A 23041-nucleotide genomic window follows, 5' to 3' on the forward strand; every position below is an offset into this window, starting at 1 on the left:
AGGACTTGGTGAAAAAAAACGTCGCGAAAATATTATCTGTAAAGTTTTCACGGAGTCTTTAAGATTCTTAATCATTAGAAACCAGCGCGCTTGAATATGATTTTTTTTTAACTGTTATGTGTAATTTTACCATGTAAATCTAGAAATAGCTTGGGTTGGGTGAGTTCTTTCAAATTAGTTACTATTAAACAGATTCCTTTTTAACTATAGTAATCAAATTGAGTTACTGTATTTTTCAAAATTATATGCAATATTTTGCACTTTTAAACTGCATTAACTGCATTAGCAAGCTATACATTTCTCTCTTGAAAAAAGGTACCATAACTAACGAAACCCAATCTTGTTAACCTCAATAACTTAATAAAATCTGAAGCGTATTAATGGAATTTCCCCAGCGATGCTAAATCACTGCAGGTGAAATGCATCCCGATTCAGACTGACAGTTACATGCGCTAGAAAAATAATTAATGGCTGCGATCCTAGCTATAAATTTACAGCTCGAACTCACCAACACCAAGTGACAAAGATAACTGCTAGAGATCATTGGAATTTAACTAAACTTTGTATTATATGTAACGCTGAAATGAACACTCAGGCTTTTTATCGGCATAGGGTGAAAGAAAAAAGGGTGGAAAAAATAAAAAGTCGACATGGATATTTTGTGAATTGCATAATTCTTCTGAACTTGAGGATAGGGTTTCGGTGGAAATATTTTTTTTTTCATTGCTGTGCCACAAGTATGGAATAAATCATTCTGTTGGCTTCTATCAATGATTCCATCAGTAAATAGATATATGAAGAGATCGGTTTTCATTTGATCCGTGGCAACTATAATGTTTTCGATGTAATTTATGTTTGTCGTTCAAATATAAGACGAGCTAAATATACATTAATTTATCGAATAAACAGCCTCGACGGAAGGTTAATTAGGTCACTCTTTTGAATAATTTCAGATGAGAAGTATTGCTAAAGAAAAGGGTTTAAACAGAAGTTAAGAAGACATGTTTCTTCATAAGTTTAAAAAAAAAAAAAAACCAGGAATACATTTTGATTAAAATCTTATCTATATGATTTCAAAGTTTCTTTGCTCATGAAGGATATTAATTCATTTTATCATTCTGTGCGTCTGTTCATTTGGATGAATTTCTTATCATATTAAGTACCTCAAAGTTAATTTTTGAAATGAAGATAACCACTTAATTTTTTTTTTTGGGGGGGGGGGGGGGTGTTTTTGTTTTTGGGGGGTTTTTGTGTTTGTTTGCTTGGGTTTTTTTGTTGTTTTTTTTTTGTGGCCGGAGTTTTAGAGCATCCGAAATTGACTCTAAACCAATTTAACGAAATTGCATTCGATATTTATATTATTTTTACAACTTTAATATTGTTTTCTTATGGGGTCCCGTGATTTTCTAAAAATTGTTTTATTTTGCCACTTTAATAATTACAGCCCAAACGCCGTATTCTTTCCGATCGGGTTCGAACTACACAGAATAGTGAATCCAATATTTTTTTAATTTCATCAGGAACCGTCGTCTGTTTACATTATTTCCTTGATAACAATAACTAAGATGATTTAAAGGTATTTATCAATCATAGAATATATCAAAACGTCAATGTATATTTCAAAATCATAACAAGCATCTGTATTGTTCTAGCTTGTTTGTCAGTAGAGAGAATTCAACTGGAATATTGACAAACTGTTTGAAGTGTTTCTGTTTTATGACTGCTCTTAGTCAATGTTTAGATTACAAGCTCAAGTGCAAACATTGATTATTCTTTATAGAAATGCTTCATTCTCTTCGTAAGATTAAAATATGTATCTTGTCTGTAAATGCATATACATGTATATCGTAAGTATTCTCTTTTGAGAAGTGGACAGGCATAGCCTACATGCATCCACTTCTGTGGATGTAGGCTATGCCTGTCCACTTCACAAAAGAGAATAATGTATAAGAATTACAAGTAAACAGGTAAATACTCATGTACAGTAAATGCGCCCTTTACTTCTTGAGCTTGTTACAGCATAGATGTACCACTTATTTGAAGACAAGAATAAAGCCCCATACCGTAATTTGCTGTTATTCAAGTCATTGATGATTATGGTGGTCCCAGGTCAGAATGGTTTAATCTTGCATGGTGTTAGATATGTGCTACACTCAGTTGCTAAAGTAATCAAGAAATCAATTTAAGGACTTGGATAAAATCCTGATCTGTTCTAACAGATTTTCGTTGTTGTAAGAAATACATTTTGTATGTCATAACTTGCTGTGCTCCTGGAACACAGGCACTTGTTTCTGCGATAAAATTGACGTGTTGTATATTAACACAGGGCACCTAACTCTGCTAATCCGAGAGAGAATCTCAGATTACCCGGTACTAACTCTGCATGCATGTACACCTCATTTTTTGCATATGCTATGGAATTGATTCTTATTGATGATCATCATTAAGGAATATACACATGCAATGTTTAGACTTGTATGAAACCAGTGTCATGTGGCCCAGCTTGTAGTAGAGAAAACAGTGGGTCCAAATAAGAATGCCATTCTGGTTTGTTCAGACTTATCCCTCAATCTTTATTACATTATATATGCCCTACAAAGGAAGTATTGGGTGTTGGGCTTGAAATCATTATGCCTTATTGTCAAGTAGTCCAACGTGTGTGTCTGGTTTGTTATACTGGACAGAGAGGGATGTCCATATTGTGAGCCCTGACATAGGCTGAGGTCATTTGACTAAAGTCAAGGTCACATCATCACCAACATGGCATTTACCCATTTACTATATATATTTTTTATTAAAAATTTGCCATATGTCAAAAATCAATCTTATGAAAAAAGAAAGTTGAATTGTGTAAATTAAGGTACATAAAAATGTTTTAATTTTTGCAAGTGTTACAGAAAGAAATCAGACCTTTATTACCATGCATGTACATGTATATTTCTAGTTTGCCCTAGGGACTTGACCCAGATATTATTGACATTGACCTTGCACCTGTGGTTAATGAGGTCAACTTGACATTCAGGTCTACCTCAGTTTAAAGAATTAGTAAGACATCCAATTAGAGTTTGTAAAAATTGATATTAACAGAAGGGAGAGGTACCATGGTGTTTATCTCATCAGAGAGGTGGATTTATAGATTAGGTTGAAAAATAAGGGAAATGCAATTTTTATTTAAGAGGTATATTTTTAATTAATTTTGGTGTTTGATTGTTATGCTTCATGATATAATCATGATCATGGCCCACTGAAAATGTCTGGTAAACTTTGCATATGTACATTTAGATGAATTACGTAAGTTTGAATTACTGAATTAAACCCCATTACTGTAATCCTCTGCCTCAGACACTCTCCATTTCATCTTGATAAGGATTGATTGTCGTCGACTAGATTCATTCAGACAGAACTTCAGATGGAGATTGATTTCACTTGCTTGTTAATATGATAGAGAATTATTAATCTTTTGCATTTAATGTTTGTAAAAGGAACAGAGTCATTCAATATATTGAAAAACAACACACCTATTTTCTGTTCATGCAGGGATTGAAAGCAGTTTAAAGCGTTTGGATTCAGGTTTTACTGATAATATATGTGGAGTATATAAATTTCCAATTTTAATGGCTTTCCATGCTTTAAGAAATTGTTTTTATTCAAAGATATATAAGCTTATGTAAGTTAGAATCAGACAAGGGACCAGGTATACACTAATTATTTACGGTTGCCTTGTCTAGTGTAACTTTTACTTTGTGAATTGTTACACCACCAGTTGAAAAACATCTAATTATAAAGAGACATACATGTACATGTAATATCAAGTGGGAAGTCATTTGTATGGGGTGTGTGTTTAACTAAGTTTATTTTCAGTGTTATAAATTGTGTTTTGAACATCAGGATCAATAGTATGTTTACCAGGACAAAGTGTCCACCTACAAAAGGGACCTTTGCCTTTGTTGCCATGGTGAACAATTGTTGGCATGATTGAAGAGAAATGAAAATTAATGTGTTTCATTTCATCAAATATTATATAGAAATGTTCATTTCCCTTCTTTTTGCTGTGCAAACAAGTAGTGGATACCAGGTAGTTAATATAGAAATGACACACGCGATTTTTTAAAACCATTAACTGTTGCTGTATTTAGAGGATTGAAACGTAAGATTTTGGCACTAATAAGGCTGCTTTATTCTTAGAGCATTCTTTGATATGTCATGGAGACTACAATACACCCATGGCATGTACTCTGACACAAAGTGTGAAACAAATCCACTTGTGTAACGTTTTGAATGACTTTAGGTGATTAATATCTTATGACCAGTTGTGTTTAAAGATTAAATGCTTAATTGGAGAGAGAAAAGGAATCGATCAAATGTTGTGTTTAGAAAGTTGTAACAGTGGTTAGGTCGGATCAATTGATTTTCTCTTGATTGGTGTCAAATGACAGGCAGATTTTGCATTATAAGATATGATTGGTAGTTTTAAAATCTTCTGAGAAAAAAAGTTTATTTTCAGTTGTGTAATTTGATCTTGCACTTATTTTCATAGATGAACTTTAAAAATAAGCTTGTTTAATACACTAAAGGCATGAAGACTTTACCCTCTTGATGACATTGTGAAATCATTGGCTGCAGAATATTGGCATAAATTATATAAGATGTGATATGATTTCTTCCAATATTGATGCTTTTGGTTGCTGTGCGACACAAAGCATGCATGTAGATTTGATTATCGTCTAACATTCAACAATAAAACTTGTCAGTGATACATTTCTTCAATGATATATTTTCTTCCAATCAATGTTTATAGAAAGGAAATCTAAAACAGTATATCTGTATATGATGCATTTCTATGAATTGAGTGAAATGAAACATAAACTTCCTTTTCTTAAATAAGGAAATCTTAAGTTATTGCATTTTGTCAGTCATTTTTATAACATTTTGTATAATAATATAAGTATAATGTTAAAATGTAAAAAAAAAAAAAAAATGAATCATTAACAGCAATGTGTATCAGTCTGTGTTTATTTCTAGTGTCATCAGCCACAGCTCTAGATGAACGAGAGAGGTAGAGAAATTAGAATGTGTATTGATCAGGTTACATCATTCCAGGTAAGTTTTCTCTCTTTCCACATATTTGTACCTGAAGCTAAGTATGTGAACAGAGATCATGCCCTTCTATGATACAACGGGAAATTAATTGAATTGCAGAAAACAATTTTATTTCTGTTGCGTTACAGCATTAAACAGTGTTTCTTCTTTATTGCCGTGAAAGGATTATTGATCCCTGTTTACTGTGTTGGGATCTGCATGTTTTGCAGGTATGAGTGGCTATTTTTACCAGTATATCACAGTGGTTGTCCGAGACTTTATTTTCTTCCATGATGATGTACAGTCCACCACGATTGCGGTAGCCATTGCTAGCTCTCTCTGCTGCTCCATTGTGTGGGCTATCTGTCACTTGCTGACTTTGGGCTCCTCTTCTGCTTCGTGTAAATCAACCAAAGATAAAAGACCTTCCAATAGAACATCAAACTTTGCTTGGAGCAAGTCCAAAAGGAGGAAATCTCCCACCAATGTAAGAATGATTGATTGGTTCACTGTTGTTTAAAGTCTGTCCAGGAGTATTTCATTTTAATTGCAATGCAAGGTTTCAGGTGTATCTTAAGTCATTTGTCATATTATTTGATGCAATGTTTATTTTTTTGTTACTACCTTAAAAGTCAACAAGTTCTGAAGATGATACTGCTTTGGAAGATGACATTGAAGTTCCTTGCATTAAGTAAGTGGGATCATCATCATCATCATCATCATCATCATCACTACCACCTTAAAATCAATTGTTGGCCATGAAATCTCCATACTGACTTCATTAATTAAGAGATTTTTCATTGTTCCTCCCACATCATCATCTCGTTAGCATACTGCAGTGTATTGTTTGTTAGTGTTGTAAACCAGCCATCTCTCTAACACAACCTCTAGATCAATGAGTGAGGCTTTGTTTATATTTCATACCTGCACCCCCTTACATCAGTACTTTAATTAGAAACATTTGCCCCTGGCTGCACAATAACGAGCACCCTGTCATACATCAGATTCAGGCTCATTGATTATATGTGCAGTTATTTTTGTGAGGGGGTCAAAACCTTGTAATGATTGAGGTGTCTGCTGGAGCAGATCGATAAATAGAAAAATATGTGCACTCCCCTCATTGCTTTATAATGATTGGTACTTGACACCGCTTGGAGCTGACTAAGGTTGGATAGAAGTAAAAACTGAAATTTTAGTTGACTCAGCATACGATATAATGTTTTGACCCAATTTGTTAACAGTACACTAATGTAAAATCTTGAAGGTGGTAAAAACAAACATAGATACATTTTGAAGGATTATGTAATCTAAGAATCTCTTGCTATTCATTTCAGTTAAACTTTTGCATATTTTTCATTGTTTAAGGTACATTGTCTGTCTAATAAGAAAGATCGTCTGTCTAATAAGAAAGATAACTCTCTCTTGAATAAAAATAAATACATGTTCTACATAAGAAATATGCTCTGCAAGGGGTGTCATAATTGTGTAAAATTCAATTAAAATTCATAATTCTTTTGAAAATTGTTACTACAAGTTTTAAATGATGCTTGAAGAATGATTTTTGATATGACCTTGAGAGATGCTCTTTTTTGTGATGTAGGTGTGGGGAGTACATAGCTGACTACACCTGTAGATTTGTGACCTGTAAGATTTGCTGCCTGGCCCCCTCATCGTGTACCACTCATCAAGCGGCCGAGAAACGGCGAAGACCTTACAGAATACCCAGAAATGGTGTAACAGAGATCAATCTAAGGTGAGATGTCAGCTGTTACTAATGAAATACACTGCAATAATAATGTCATTGTGGCTTATACAACAATATAGATCAAATACAGTCATATGTAGCAATATTAATCAACTTACGGTCACTGTCTGCTTTCTCAGTATTACTTATGAAATTTTGCTTACAAGATTGAATGTCACAGGGCTTAAATACAACAATATGGATAGATCAATCTACAGCCTCTTGGGAATGCTGAATGTCTGCTTCATGAGAGTTTCCTTGTAATACACTGCAAGACTGAATTTAATGTAGCTTATATGATAATAATATAGATCAGATAACAGCCTTTGTTGCTGCTGAAAGACCGCTTCATCTGAGTCACTCTTGTAACATATTGCAAGACTAAATGTCATTGTGGCTTTTATAACAAAACAGATCAAAAAACAGCATTTGTGAATACTGCTCAAATGACTGCTTCATCAGTTTTACCTGTGCATATAAAATGCAGGACATCAAGATTGAATGTCAATGTGGCTTATACAGTTATAGTTCAATTTACAGCCTCTTGTGGATGTCGAATGTCTGCTTCATTATTCGTGTACAAGATTGAATGTCAGTGTAGCTGATACAATGCATACCAGTACATGTACCTATAGAGATTGATTTACAGCAACTTGTGGATGCTTAAAGTCTGCTTCATCAGTTTTACTTATAAAATATACTGAAAGACTGAGTGTCAGTTTGTCCTACATAACACAATATACCAGGTAGATCAATTTACACCCAACCATGGAAGCTGAATGTCTTGAGGGTTAACCAAGAAATAAAGACTGACTCCTGCTGGTACAGACTCATTTCTTGGACTTATTGAGCAATACACTACTTAAACCCTCATTGATTTAGTTACAGTTCCTCTGAAACAAGTAATTTATTAGTCCCCTACTGGTTTCACCGGAGGGGACTTTCCTCTGCATCCGTCAGTCCATCTGTCCATCCGTCCGTTTGTCTGTCCCACTTCAGTTTTCAACACTTTTTTTCTTTATGCGTTAGAGGAATAATATGAAATTTGCTGAACAGCTTCAAATGTCAACCTATAGATCAAGTTTAAAGTTTTGTAGCGTCTTATTTACATATTTTTGAGAAAATTAATTTTTTATATTCCAATTTTTTCATGTTGGGGTTTAATGTGTATTGAAGAAACGAGGAAAGTATGTAGTCAGTAATAATATCGTGCATTACTTGTACCATTCCTTTTATTGTTTCTAACAAACAAAAAAGTTCTGTAAGATAGTGTCAAGCATTGTGTTGTAAATTTAATCGACAGGGTTTTCTGTATTATTACAATCGGGTTTGTTATCAGGTTGGTCTGTTGACTCGGGGTACAGAAGACGGTAAGGAATGATATTCTGCATAACAGTGCATTGTTTTCACAAATTTCTACCAGCAAATACTTAATGGACTTGGCGAAATTACAGAAGATAAAATAAAGAGTATTGTTTTACCCATTTTTTATTTAATTTCTATATCAACTATGTAGTTTGAATTTCCTCTGTTCTTTTATCTCTGATTAAAGCATAGCATCCCGTTTAAAATAGTTTTGAAATAAATGTATGCTTAGAAGCTTCCATAGAATGATACAAACGGGTAGGGGACTATGCAATACTCTCAGAATGCTTGTTATCTTTAATAGAGACTTATGTGACCAGTGACTAAAAAAAAAAGATATTCATTTTGCTTTGCAATTTTTCAAGATAAGATGTAATATACACTGAACACTTTAAATTAAGAACCATCTTTAAAATTTTTAATGTACCATATTGTGATATTGTATCCAGATATGTTAGGGTAAAAGCAAATACTAGGATATAGATCATAGACATGCATTTTGTAGAAGGTTGAAGACCGGGTATTGCCTATAGGGAGGGCTTAACAGCAGACCAGATTGGCAAGGATATGGCTGTTATATTTGGAATGAGTGTCAGACTGGTCTCTCTGTTTCATTCCTTTGGTTCACTATTCTTGAGTTACAACATGGAGTCACACACTTAAACAATTTTCTGTCCATTCACAATTGTTTAAAGAAAAGAGTGATAACTCTTCAAAATTACTGTTACATTGGTGTTGGGAACTGTTCATGCATCTGTTGACTTTTAGGACATGATTTTATACAGTTTTCAGTATGACTACCAATTAGCTATAGTATCTTGAAGTCTATAAAAATGCATTTGATAAGGAATTCAATGATTGCGTCTTACTTTTAAGAACAGAGTTATTTTCAAGCAAAATATAACTGTATACTGAAGGTTTCATATTTAACATAAGTACTGAATTCTGCTGTTTTGTAACAAATTATTAAGATATAAGTTCTTTGGCACTAAGTAGAATGTTGAAATGGCTGTCTGAAAATGTTGCAATGTTGCAAAGGTGAGGTAATTTAGAATTGCAGAAAACTTAACATAAAATAAACAAAAACATTATGACTTTGTGTTACAATTTTAGCTTTTAGATGTTCGTGGTGTTTTGTAAACAATGTTAAAGTTACAAGATATACATGTTACTTTTTCATAGTGTTTCAATAATTATGTGATTTTTTTTATCAATATTTAATTTTGAATTTAACCAGTTAAACTACCAGGTTCATAACATCAAGTACTGTGAAATCATTTAAATTTGTGGGGGTCAATTCTGTGGACTGTAGGTTTTTTGCTTATTTATGGGTATGTAATTTTGTGGATTCGTTGGTTTTCAGTTAGTAACCAAATCTTTCAAATTTTGCTTTTATTGAGAATGTAAATTTGTGGGAGAGGGCTACTCACGAATACCACGAAAATTGAGCCACCAGGAGTTCAAATGATTCCACTGTAGTTAAAAGGTCTTGCTTTTTCAGCAACAATGACATCACAGAGTGCCCCCAGAGAATGGGTTACATCGGGCCCCAGCTGACGCTACTGAACCTGTCCCACAACAACCTGTGTCACATTCCTGTAGAGATCGGATGTCTACTGGGGCTGAAGGAGCTACTGCTAAATAACAATAACATTAGCTCAATACCTGTAAGTAGCTGCCAGTTACAAATATTATCAGCTAAATAACAGTTACAAAGAACATCAGCTAAATAACAGTTACAAATAAAATCAGCTAAATAACAGTTACAAATAACATCAGCTAAATAACGGTTACAAATAACATCAGCTCTATATGTGTAAGAGACTGCTTGTTACAAATAACTAACACTAGCTCAATATCTGTAAATAGGTCATACCGGTAGTTTCATTGTACCATTAACATCAGCTAAATAACAGACAGATACAAAGAACATCAGCTCAATACCTGTAAATAACTGCTATTAGCTAAATAAATGCTAGTTATCAAAATTATCAGCTTAACAACAGACAGTTACAGATAACATTAGCTCAATATCCGTAAGCAGCTTGTAGTTACCATAACATTTACTTAATTACAAATAACATCAGTTTAAGTTACAAACAACATCAGCTCAGTAACAGGTAGTTACAAATAACATCAGGTAAATACCTGTAAGTAACTGCTAGTACCCAATTATATATGTTCAGTACCAGTGAGTAATATCTAGTTATTGATAACATCAGTTCAACATCAAGTGACTGCAAATTACATGAAAAAACAATATTATGTGTTCATTGACAGTTTTTAGCTCACCTGAACCGAAGGTTCAAGTGAGCTTTTCTGATCACCCGTTGTCTGTCGTCTGTCCGTCTGTCTGTCTGTCCGTCTGTAAACTTTTCACATTTTCGACTTCTTCTCAAAAACCACTGGGCCAAATTTAACTAAATTTAATACAAAGCATCCTTATGGAAAGGGGATTATAAATTGTTAAAATAAAGGACACAGCCCTTTTCAAAAGGGAGATAATTGCGAAACAGTGAGTATAGGGTGCGTGTCTTTAAAAATCTTCTTCTCAAGAACCACTAAACCAGAAATGCCAATTTTTACACAAAAGCTTGTATATATATAGTGAAGATTTTAAATTGTAAAAATCGTGACCCTCAGATCAAAACTGGGGCCCCAGGCGGGGTTCAAAGTTTAACATAGAACTACATAGGAAAATGTTTAAAAAATCTTCTTCTCAAGAACCACTGCACCAGAAATGCCAATTTTTACACAAAAGCTTGTATATATAGTGAAGATTCTAAATTGTAAAAATCGTGACCCCCGAACAAAACTGGGGCCCCAGGCGTGGTTTAAAGTTTAACATAGAAATACATAGGAAAAATGTTTTCATGACTTTTGTTCCATTTATTCAACAAAATTGTGTACAAAAAACCCAACTGTGTCTCCCTGATTATTGACAACTCACTGCATAAGTATATGAGGTTGTTTTATCAAGAAATGACGGATGAATACGATAAGGTGTAAAAATTCACTAAATATTAATTTTAGTTTACCGGTATCGCTTACATTTAATTTGGATACCGTGCCCGATAAAAATAAAAATTAATATGTAAATTGATTTGTTATCTGGCACGGTCTCCAAAATAAATGTAAGCGATAAATTTATCTTGTGATTTTGTTGCAATATTGCAGCTAGTTTGGATGAGCATTATAGATACGGCAGATCAACGCACGTGGTGTGGATTTATTTATAAACAACCATACCATAGATAATCTTGTTTCACACCGGAATATAATTTTTTAAAAAGTATGTTTTATTATAATTAGGGAAACACTGTTAATGTGTTTCCCTCGTATACAAATGATGAACCCGTAAAATTTGCTCAAAGAGTGTTTAAAGCAGAAAGAAGATAATTTATTTTTGAAGTTTGAAATTTCTTCGATTTTTGTTACCATGATGAGTTATGATTCATTGTATTACAAATGCATCACTACGTATTTTTTAAGGAAATATACTGAGTATACAATCACATGGTGATGTTAAAATTGCATATAAAAATATAGTTGCATATTGTGGTATAAATGGACTTATTGTACGTACGACCTAACTCAGACAGCGCGTGCACGGATCTCTATCTCGCGGGGTCCCTGGTCGAGGACGGATGTGTCCCAGTGCACGGCGAGGGCTATTGTGAAATCTTGTTGATGAACCCATGTTTTATGTGTATTTGTATGTTGTCTGCTTGGCAATAAATACTATAATATGTATGAATATAGTTACACAAAATATTTTTAGTCTGATATTATTTGATATACGACTTTTGGTACAGAAATTTAAATTAATGATACCTATTTTAAAGAAAATGTCAGCTCGAAGCCTTTGTGGGCGTTCCGGCCTTTGATAGGTATAATGAAGATTCTAAATTGTTGAAATCGTGACCCTCGGACCAAAACTGCAGCCCCAGGCGGGGTTCAAAGTTTAACTCTTTTCCCCTTAGAGGTGTCTATCCTTTAACCCTTAATGACGCGTTTTGACGACCCTGGCCATATCCTTAATGACGACTTTTGACGCACCCTATACACAGCTCTTAATTAGACCCCTCAACACCTGTTGTTTATTATAAACATTGACTGGTAAACACCTGGCCATGTATACGGATGGTTGTTCACTCATTCTAAATAAAGATATCACGTGATTTACCTGTGTATGGTGGCGTGATGCATTACTACAATAAACAAAGATGGCGGACTACGATGCGGACATCGCACATGTTTTCACTTTTTGTTTATAATCAAGTTAAGAGGCAGAATTTTCTAAATTTATTGGTAGTGAGATTGAAAGATGAAAGCCAGATGTCAAATTCATGCAAAATTTTGTGGAAAAATCTGTGTAGTTACAGAAAACGGAACACAAGGTGTGCATTACCTGCAACCCCTAAATACACGAATATACCGGTAAATTTGTATTTTTTGAAAAGTCAACACACTTATTTAGTTAACATGCTAGATTTATCAAATCCTCTTACACCATTTATCATGTTTATTGAAAAAAAAACGTAAATATAAGTCTGAGAACGATAGACATGAATTGAAAAGTCAGCCACAGGTACATTTAATTATTTACTATCAAAAAACGAATTCCATGATGATAATGGAATCTTTCTATAAAAATTATTAAATAATTATTTGTAATATATACAGTTTTAAATATATTTATCAAGTATCTGTTGTGAAATTATTCTTAATGAAGCTTTAATGTAGAACACTCAGTTTTATTTTCATATACCTGTTAGCACCTGTATTGCTTTATTAGTGACTTAAAAAAATTTTTTTTCAATGAATATTAATTTTTTAATTTATTACAAATCCATTGATATATAACTTTCTATGTGTTTGATTTGCTAAACCCTGTAATAAGTCTATTCAAAAACACACACCAGCTGTTTTCAGTTCATCTGAAAACAGTCTAAGGGTAGCCCAGGGTAGAGTGTTAAGGATATGGCCTATGCGTCAAAAGGTGGCATTAAGGGGTAAAGAGTTAACATAGAACTACATATGAAAAATGTTTAAACATTTTCTTCTCAAGAACTACTGCACCAAAAATGCCAATATTTACACAAAAGGTTGTATATATAGTGAAGATTCTAAATTGTAAAAATCGTAACCCCTGAACAAATAGTGGGCCCCCAGGAGGGGTTTAGATTTTAACATATATAGGAAAATGTTTTAAAATCTTCTTCTCAAGAACTATAATGCAACTGTTTGGGATATTACTATGCATACATGTACATCCTTAAATAATGTAGATTCTAATTTGTAAAAATCATAACTCCCGGACAATTGATGGGGCACCAAGAGGGGTTCAAAATTTAAACATTTTAAAAAACATAAAGGAAACATTTAAAAATTTTCTTCTCATGAACTACAATGTTATAGTTTGTGGAATTTCTATGCATGCATCCTTGGCTTATGTAGATTCCTTATTGGTAAAATTGTGACCCCCTGGACCAATACTGGGGCCCCAAGAGGGGGTCAAAGTTTAGTATAGAAATATAAAGATAACATGTTAAAAAATCTTCTTCTCGAGAACTACAATGCTTCAATTTGTGAGATTACTATCATGCATACAACCTTGGATAATGAAGGTTCAACAGTTTTAAAATAGTGACCCCTGGACTAATACTGGGGACCCAAGATGGGTTTAAAGTTAAATGTAGAAGTATATATGGAAAATGTTTAAAAATCTTCTTCTCGAGAACTACAATGCATCAATGTGTCAGATAACTATGCAAGCATCCTCAAATAGTGTAGATTCGAAATTATAAAAGCCGTGACCTCAATCTTATACTGGGACCCCAAGAGGTGTTCAAAGTTTAGCATAGAAATATAGAGGGAAAATGTTGAAAAATCTTTTTCTAGGGAACTATAATGCTTCAGCTTGTGAGATTACTATGCAAGCATCCTTAAATAATGTAGATTCCAAATAATTAAAGCTTTAGCACTGGACTACTGTGGCCCCAAGAGGGGTTCAAAGTTTAACATAGAAAGATATATTAAAAATGTTTTTAAAAGGTTTTTCTCGAGAAATATAATGCTACAGTTTGTGAGATTACTATGCAAGGATCCTCAAATTGTATAAACTCTAATGTAGTGGAACCAAGAGTTATCTTTCTTGATGTTCTGTACAGTCTGAAAGTTATTCCTCTTGAAGTGGAACTCTTCTACGTTCAGTTTTTCAGGCTGTGTACGTGCGGTCCCACCGCAGTGCTACACATTTTCATTCCTATGTTATTACGAGGGTCAATCAAAAAATACAAAGACTTTTGTCAAGGCTGTGTTACTTAACGTCATATCATTACTAAATTTAGTAGACATAATTTAGCAATAGTTTCAAACAATTTGCAAGAAGAAAAGTTAACAAATTCCTTTATTTCTAAGAATTATTTAGAATCTAATCCTGCAAAAATGAGGTCACGGCGCACGGTCAAAATTTGTGTTATGTCAACAATAAACCATATAATGTTGAAAGTAATATCTCTATAAATTAGGCTTAAAACCAAAAAATATTTAAACCTCAAATTAAGTTTTGTCTTGGTATTCTATGTTCCAAATAATGACGGGATATATTGTTTTGTCGAACAGATATTAGTATCTAAAGACATATAGTCCTCTTTAGAATTGACTAAAAACATCAACGTCGCCGGACGTCACGGCGCAACGACAGGTACAAACAAAATGAATTTAACCGAGATAAAAGCCGACACAAGCTGTGAAAATGCTCAATGGTGCAAAAAATAAATCAACAATTATTTGCAAGTTTGTGTTTCACTGTAATAAATTTTGTGGGTGTGGTAATTGTATTTTGAATATAAAACAATCTGAAAGAGAGTAGAAAATCTGTAAATATTTGGTCAAAAAATAATTAACCTCAACCAACGTTCAGGGTAATCCTTACTGTAAACTAATAGATACACGGTTAGAAAATGAAAACTTTGAAGAACTAACTAATGATTCTCGAACAAATGTGTGCAAATAAGATGTTGAGTGGTTCAGTGCAATTTTAGATTGTAAGGAGAAAGGCAAAAGAGACTAAGCGTGATATAAAGATGGATATATCTTTAAACTGTGCATGTTTAATCTTAACGTCATGTTTTGAACGTTACCGTGCGCCGTGGTGACAAAACATGTTGTTTTTAAAAAAGGGTAACAAACATACCGTCTCATCAAATGGACTAAAACTTCGCATGTTAATAACATAGGTGTTGGTGCACAGATTAATCTGTTAAGTATGACTTTCTTGAAAAATATATGATAGACAGCCACATTGTCTTCGTATTTTTTGATTGACCCTTGTATATATGTTGTTCAAGCCAACCATAAACCTCGGACCAATACTGGGTCCCCAGAAAGGGGTTCCACGTTTAAAATAGAAAAAGCATATGCTACAGAATGTAATGTTACAAGGAACTGCTGTTCAGGTGAGCGGTGTGGCCCATGGGCCTCTTGTTAAATGAATTTCAGTGCTGTATCAATTTAATATAAAGAAGTACCTATGTAATCTTTATTTTAACAGGACAGTATTGGTTCTTTAATCAACTTACGAGTGTTGAAGTTGTCTAATAATTTCATAAAATATTTGCCAGGTGAGTTGTTACTGCTCAACTTCTTTGTTTTAAATGCTTGAAATTAATTTCAATGGTACATGTAATACATGTACTGTGGAATCATTAGAATTAGTGGTGGCTCAATTTGTGTGGTATTTATGGGTAGTCCTCACCTATGAATTTACATCATCGACAAAAACTAATTTCTAGAAGATTTAGTTTTCCTACTGAAACTGAAAGCTGAGACATCCACGAAATTACATTCCCATGAATAAGCAAAAAACCCACAATCCACCAGAATTGGACCCATGAAATTAAATGATTCCACATATATTTGTTGTGTTTACTTCATGAATCTCTGTTTAATTCCATCATTTAAAACACATAGCATATTCATTTCTCTTTCCCTTAGATGGAAAGATCGAGGAATGAATAATTCTACTGTAGGTGTTTTATGATGTTTAAAAACCATTTTAACAAGAGCTTTGACTGGGTAGTTGTGTCAAACAGCATTGTGACATAGGCCTGTCTGTTTCATTGCTGGCCATTCAGCCATGGCTCTTTGAAATCAACAATATTTGTCTGGCTTTTGAGCTAAGACTACCAATCGGTGTTTATTTCGCTTGAAATCAGCATCATTTTAACTTGTTTTGAAGCAAGAAATAGATAGTTAGTCCTAATAAAAGTCCAAGGCCTTGTTAAAATGGTTCTGATCCAAACAAATGAGATAATAGCTGGTGTAAGGTACATTTCTCATCCACTAAAAATGGAGTTTCTGGTTGCAGAATCATTAACAAGTTTGTCTAACCTTGTTCAACTTGATGTTCGAAAAAACAAACTACAGTCACTGCCTGCTGGAATCGGGAGTCTGTTAAACTTAACATGTCTGAAATCAGGGTAGGTGTTCAGATGTAAGAACTGTCAACACGATTTATAAATGATTATGAATAATGATTCTTTAGAATTTGTCAGGAAATTTATGGGAGAGTAGTGTGTTTGTTGTCTATAATTTTAATTAGTTAAACCCATTTAGATTCAACTCTGCAAATGCTGTTTTACAAGTAGGATAAAGAACTGTTAAATTGTAGTGGTTGAATTGACTTATACATGTAGAATTTAAGATCACTTTTTATGTATTTTTGTTTTATTCTTATGAAACCCAAATGTTTATTTTTTATTGCAGGTCAAATTCAATACAGCACATGCCAGCCAGTTTATACAAATTGAAGAATTTAAAAGTAGGTTAACTTCACAGAGTCAGATAATTCAACTTGAATTACCAATTCAGGATTTTATATATATATATATATATATATATATATATATATATATATATATATACACACTAATGAAAATTACTTTTAACATATAAAGCTGAGAAAATTGTCATCAAATTAAAAGGTTATACCCTTACATCTACCTGGTATTACGTAATTTATTTTCAACAAAGGTTAAAATGCTGTTCACATCACATTGTAACTTTCATTTTATTATATATTACATCTGTTCAGAATACTGTGCCAATGAGATAAATCACTTCAGCTTGCAGTATTTAGAACATTCTTTACAGGATTTTTTTTCATGTAAATGGTCCATTTTTTAAAACACTTTTACAAGTGTTGCTCCTCTCTTAGATTACAATGAATAAAGAGCATAGAAATCATTCATAGGTCTTGAAATTTGAGAAGAATAAGATTGACAGTTTGTCAGGAGCTGTCAGTAACTTGCTGGATTTGGAGGATCTGAATTTGTCACACTGTCAGCTGTCGGCCATTCCAAGAGAGCTGGGTTCCTGTTGTGCTCTCCGAAAAGTTGACATCTCCCATAATAGGTGAAATAGTTTTACAAATGGTCTACAAACATTTTTTCATCATAATCACAAAAATAATAAATTTTATGATTATTCTTTAGTCTTATTAAACTGAGAGGAATCATTAGTGAGGAACTAAGGACTATAGTGTTTGGGGGCTTTATGACATTAGTCATATATTTGAAGTATTTCTTAAATAACACCTGTCAGTGAAAATTATTTGGCTTTGGTTTGGGTATAAATGCTTACATCTTGAAAATCAAATTTTATTTTGTTTGATTATTCAAATAAGGTTTGCAGAATATGGCAGCCAACAGGAAAAACTCTTTCAAAGATTTTGAAACTTATTAAACATGCAGAGGTCTTGGTACATATACATGATTTTAAATAGTCAAAAATTTTATAACGTATAAATGTTCTTAAAAAATAATTGACAAGTCAATTTACAGGTACTTTTATTATATAGGATAATGGTTTTTATTTTCAACAGAATCACTGATTTACCAGCACACTTTGGTCAGCTTAGAGAACTGACCAGGCTGAATCTGTCGGGGAACAATCTATGGTACATCCCATCCACCCTCCTCCTGAGTACCATCCAAGACTGTAATGGTAGGTGGTGATTGATTGTGGAGAGAGAGAGAGAGAGAGAGAGAGAGAGAGAGAGAGAATTTGTATTTGGATACATGGCACAGAGAATCATATTTTATACATGTGTTACTCTCTCGGATAGAAAAAAGGTGAAAGAAAGACAGATAGACAGAGAGATGCATAAAAACAGAAAAGGAGAGAGAGAGAGAGAGAGAGAGAGAGAGAGAGAGAGAGAGAGAGAGAGAGAGAGAGAGAGAGAGAGAGGTGGGATAGGCATTTCAAGTTGTTTAACTTGTTCTTTGTTAAAGGAGAGACAGAGAATTATGAAAATACATGTAAGTCTGGCATCATCATGAAGAAACAGAATTACACGTTGAATGCATAATTCTTAATGCATTTTGATTTTACAGTTTCAGATAATGACTTTATATCAAGTCAACATTCCATAAAATGTGTTCCCATGGTCTGTAAAATTCCTCCCTTGCTGGAGTTGAGTGCAAGGGCCATTGTTCACAACAATCCACATGACAAGTTAGAGGACTTGCCACAATCATTACAAGGTGATAATCTTATCAAATCTTATCACTTTTTAATTTGCGGAGTTTTCTTCAGTAATGAATAGACTTTGCGATGTGGTGTCTAATTTGTTTTCTATTTGCAGAAATGATCACAAAGAGAAAGTATTGTGTGACTTGCTACAAGCCATGTTTTGTGACTTTCCAAATGTCGTTGACATTCCACCAGTTGTCCAGTGTCAACATTCCTGTTGTGTCCATTACATGCCCAGCCTGTTCGTCATGTTCATGTTAAACTAATCATTTCATCGTCTCTACAAATCTAGTCATATAGCAACATTTGTGATTTGTTTTCAAGAGGTTTTTCTTTCCTTTTGATGCACCTTTCTGTTAATTCTTACAAGTATTATAACATTGATGATTGCTTTGCATGACACTAGTATTTTTATGTAGAAATACATATGTCTGCTCAAGTTATTAATTGTACTTGAGCAATAAGGTTTTTATCAATTTTGGTAGACAAGATATTGATAAGACATATTTCTTTTTTTTATCTTTACCATAATCTAGTCATATTTAGCTTTACTGAAGGCAACAATTGTATTTTCTTTTAAAATATACATGTACTAGTTAATAGACTAACCTCTTGAGACTGTTTTAGGCATTGCCATTACACTTAACTATTCACTACCCTTATATATTATGTAGTCTTTTATATAATTTTATTTATTCATCCAATTGGATACTAGAAGCATTGCAGACACAAGCATGAGAAAGTATTCACCATATTCACAGTAAAGTATTCAATATGTCCAAAATTTTACCAATTATATTTAAGAATTCATCCTCTGGTATGTTGAACATAGTAAATGATGAGAGGAGTCCATTTTATAGCTAATGCACACAATTATCACTTTCACTGAGAGTTTGCAACTCGCTTGGCTAAAGCTGTGCTCAATTTATTTTATTCTAATATACATGTATACAATTTTATTTCTATCAATTTTTTATATATTGTATTGCATCGCTGTGTTGTGAAATGTAATAAAAAATGTTGAAGTATACAATGTAGTTATAGATTTTGCTTTTTCCCCATCAAGCTTGGTTTTGACCAATAAAACATATTGGTATGGTTAAAGTCTTCTGTAATATGGTACGAAACTATCAGAGTGATATTGTTGACTCACGTACTACATACTGGTATTTACACAAAGCTGATAAAAACTTGATAAATATATGATTAATGTTGTTTAAACAGCTTTAACCTGTGGGAAAACTTTCACTAAATTCATGGATTGTTTCTCTCCCTTTGGTGTTCTTTACAAATGGTTTAATTTTGATTCAAGACCTAAGGCTAAGAGAAAATAAATAACACATTTGAAAACTTCAAACTTGCTTGTAAATGAAAACTTCCTATAGAGAGATATGCTTGTTATTTCTGCTTTGCTGGAACAATAAAGCACGGTCAATGTGGTTAACTATTCTCTTTGGCACAAGAAAAGAATCTAATGATTTTTAATAGCAGTAACTCCATGTGAAGAAAAAAGCTATGGTTTCTGTGTAGTTTTAACATTTTTCTTCACTTTAAATACCGGTATATGTACTTAAACTAATTTAGTTCCTATTTATGGAATAAGTGGTTTTGATGTTCCAAACAGCTAGAACTAAAACAACAAACTGCTTCTAGTCGTAGATCTTTATTTGGATTTTAATGAAGACATCGCTACAAAGGATAAAGGGTTGCAAAAGTCAAATATCCTGTATGACCGGGCATTCTTCCCAATGATATCCCAGCTTTGAATGAGAAGTTGGCAGCTGTTTTCCTGCCAATATAGTCCCATGCTGGTGTATCCAACACCTCAGATGTCGTGTTTTCTTTTGTGTCACTTGACTCAACAATATCACACTGTGCAGAGTTTTCAGCAGTCTCTTCACTGTATGCATCCATGTCATCTCTGTCAAATCTACTGCCTTTCTTTTGAGGTTGTGATTTTGTTTTGTCTCTAGAAAAAAACTCTGGATTTGGCAAATTGATAGTTCTCACATCGAAATTCCTGACAAGACACTCTTTGGTTGAGATCTCTTCAAATCCTAATTCAGCAAAACATGCGCAGGACTTTTGGACTTGTTCAATACAGGGAGAAAAAGAGCAGATTCTTCCTCCTACAAAGTATGAACACACTTTAAGCATTGTACATTTATAAAATTCATCTAAACTGCCTAGCCATAAATGGCTTCTTGGTATATCAGTAATGAGTTTAACTAACCTTGCTTTTTCAATGCTTTCTTTGCACTGGGTATAGCATCCCATGGAACTGGTAAATCTAAAAACACAGCATCAGCAACATCCTCTAAATCAAACCCAAACTGGCACACATCTTTGTGTGTAACTGTTACATAGTCTGAAAGGCTATGGTCCTTAAATTCTTCTTCTGCTTTCTGAGCACGTTCTTTGTGAAACTCGAATGTATAAAGATGTCCATCAGGCAAAATAGATCTAATTATAGAATGTGACAAAGATGCACTCCCCGTGCCTGAAAAAAAAAGTAGTGAAGTAAAACTTTAGAACTTGACATGAAATGATAATAATGGCAATACTTTGCTATATACTCTCTTCTCATTATATCGCGGGTTCCGTTGTATCGCGGTATGTTCCAAAAAGTAGGATTCCAGTTTTTTTCCGTGATTTTCCACAAGGAGTTCATGCACCAACTTCAGGATGAGTGCAAAGAAGGTTGTCAAATATATCGGCAAATAAAATTTTTCTCACAATAAAAATTTTTCCGGAGAGAAAGCAAGTTCAAAAGTCCACAATGTATCTGATGAAAAAAAACTAAATAGAAAGCATAATAGAATTTATATTTCATTCCCTAACCAGTTTAAGTAACTTTGCTTTCATGAAGAATCGTATTTCATTTAAAAAAAAAATAAAAACTGTCCGTTATAACTAAACCAGGCTACCAAATTTCCAATGCCGCGATACAATGGAACTCTCTAATTTTGAAGGTTATAAGACTTGTGCTTTAAAAATAGCACACAAAATAAACTAAGTAAGTTGGGAAATTGATGTTCCTCAGAAAAGCTAGTCTAATTATACAAGCTTTTTTAAACAGCACTAATGAAATGTGAAAATGATAACTTGGTATATATTTTTTGGGGGAAAAAAATAAGTAGCGCGATATTATGAGACACCAGTATACATGAATTATCATGCACTGTTTGTCATGTTCTACAAAGACAACGGCAATCAAATAAAAAAATACCTGATTCTACAACAACTGCTCCAGGTTTCAGATCAAGCTGAAAAGACACCACACTTATATCCGTTGTGTACAGAATCTGAGTTCTATGAGGCAAATTTGATGTCCACAACTCTGGGGTTGGGTACAAGATATAAAGATATCCCTTTGGGCAATGAACTCGGCTTCCGTATGTCGTTCCTATGATGTCGTTGTGTCTCAGGGCCCCATATCTTGTCTGGAAAACAGACCCTTTTTTGATTTTTATAGCATGCATGTTATCATATCCAAGATAGAGTATGACAGTGTCATTTTCTTTGACTTTATCGTGGTACTTTGCCAAACTCATGCTGGAAATTCAACACCGGAAGTAGTATATGGAGAATCAGGGGTGCGTCGATTTACCCAAATGGACCCAAATGAACCCAAATGGACCCAAATGAACCCAAATGGACCCAAATGGCGACCCAAATGGACCCAAATGGCGACCCAAATGGCGATTAAAGTGGAAAAAAATTATAATAAATCCTTATTACGAATATTATTACTTGTTTTAGTCATGTCATGGGGTTGTTAGCCGTTATTAAGAAAAATAAAGACCCAAATGGCGATTTAAGCGGAAAACAATTATAATAAAATCCTCAATACTAATTCTATTACTTGTTTAGTCATTTCATGGGGTTGTTAGCCGTTATTCAGACAAGTTAAAAATGAATTATGATTAACTTGTCTATTTAATAACGTTTTCCAGCTCTTGCCACGAGGAGGCCACCCCAATAAAGAGCCATAATTTAGGGAAATTTGGAAAAATAAAAGCCGAAGGTCCAAAACAATAAAATTATTTCAGTATATATCTTTGTAATTGAAATGAGAAAACTAGTAAGATCCTCTGTAGAGTTATTGTAAACAAAATGAAAGATGCAGTGCATAAAGTTTTACGGGACGAACAGACAGGTTTTAGATCTAACAGTAGCTGTACTTACTAAATAGCAACTCTAAGAATAATTGTGAAACAATATGTCGAATGGGTGAATAAGTCGTGTAAAATGCCCATATGAGGAATAAATTAAAATATGTGATAAATTAAAAAAAATAATTAAAAACAATGC

At 33.4% G+C, this 23041-nt stretch overlaps 2 protein-coding genes across 2 annotated transcripts; one reads left to right on the plus strand and one right to left on the minus strand.

Annotated features, from left to right (window-relative positions):
* The first annotated feature begins 1475 nt into the window (after positions 1-1475).
* LOC117688939 (leucine-rich repeat-containing protein 1-like) lies at positions 1476-19760 on the plus strand. Its single transcript, XM_066086474.1, has 13 exons — positions 1476-1576; positions 5023-5100; positions 5310-5566; positions 5712-5770; positions 6680-6832; positions 9690-9855; positions 15747-15816; positions 16563-16674; positions 16961-17015; positions 17448-17608; positions 18078-18199; positions 18589-18738; positions 18840-19760. Exons 3-13 carry the CDS (start codon positions 5312-5314, stop codon positions 18986-18988), a joined length of 1452 nt encoding a protein of 483 aa, XP_065942546.1. The 5' UTR covers positions 1476-1576; positions 5023-5100; positions 5310-5311; the 3' UTR covers positions 18989-19760.
* Positions 19761-20374: 614 nt separating this feature from the next.
* On the minus strand, positions 20375-22314 carry LOC105340408 (tRNA (adenine(58)-N(1))-methyltransferase catalytic subunit TRMT61A). The gene is made up of 3 exons (XM_011446434.4): positions 21957-22314; positions 20961-21227; positions 20375-20856 (listed from the first exon to the last, which is right to left on the minus strand). The coding sequence occupies exons 1-3, from the start codon at positions 22279-22281 to the stop codon at positions 20417-20419; spliced, it is 1032 nt and encodes a 343-aa protein (XP_011444736.2). The 5' UTR covers positions 22282-22314; the 3' UTR covers positions 20375-20416.
* Positions 22315-23041: the final 727 nt, after the last annotated feature.

The sequence above is a fragment of the Magallana gigas genome, chromosome 6, assembly GCF_963853765.1.
Source record: "Magallana gigas chromosome 6, xbMagGiga1.1, whole genome shotgun sequence".
NCBI classification, from domain to species: Eukaryota; Metazoa; Mollusca; class Bivalvia; order Ostreida; family Ostreidae; genus Magallana; species Magallana gigas.

Excerpts from the sequence above, each read along its gene's own strand:
- LOC105340408 (XM_011446434.4), bottom strand. The coding sequence starts at position 22,281 with ATGAGTTTGGCAAAGTACCACGATAAAGTCAAAGAAAATGACACTGTC. Across the intron at positions 21,228-21,956 it reads AGCAGTTGTTGTAGAATCAG|GCACGGGGAGTGCATCTTTG; the intron begins GTATTTTTTTAT and ends TTTTTTTTTCAG. Across the intron at positions 20,857-20,960 it reads GAAAGCATTGAAAAAGCAAG|GAGGAAGAATCTGCTCTTTT; the intron begins GTTAGTTAAACT and ends CATACTTTGTAG.
- LOC117688939 (XM_066086474.1), top strand. The coding sequence starts at position 5,312 with ATGAGTGGCTATTTTTACCAGTATATCACAGTGGTTGTCCGAGACTTT. Across the intron at positions 5,771-6,679 it reads ATTGAAGTTCCTTGCATTAA|GTGTGGGGAGTACATAGCTG; the intron begins GTAAGTGGGATC and ends TTTGTGATGTAG. Across the intron at positions 17,609-18,077 it reads GTTGACATCTCCCATAATAG|AATCACTGATTTACCAGCAC; the intron begins GTGAAATAGTTT and ends TATTTTCAACAG.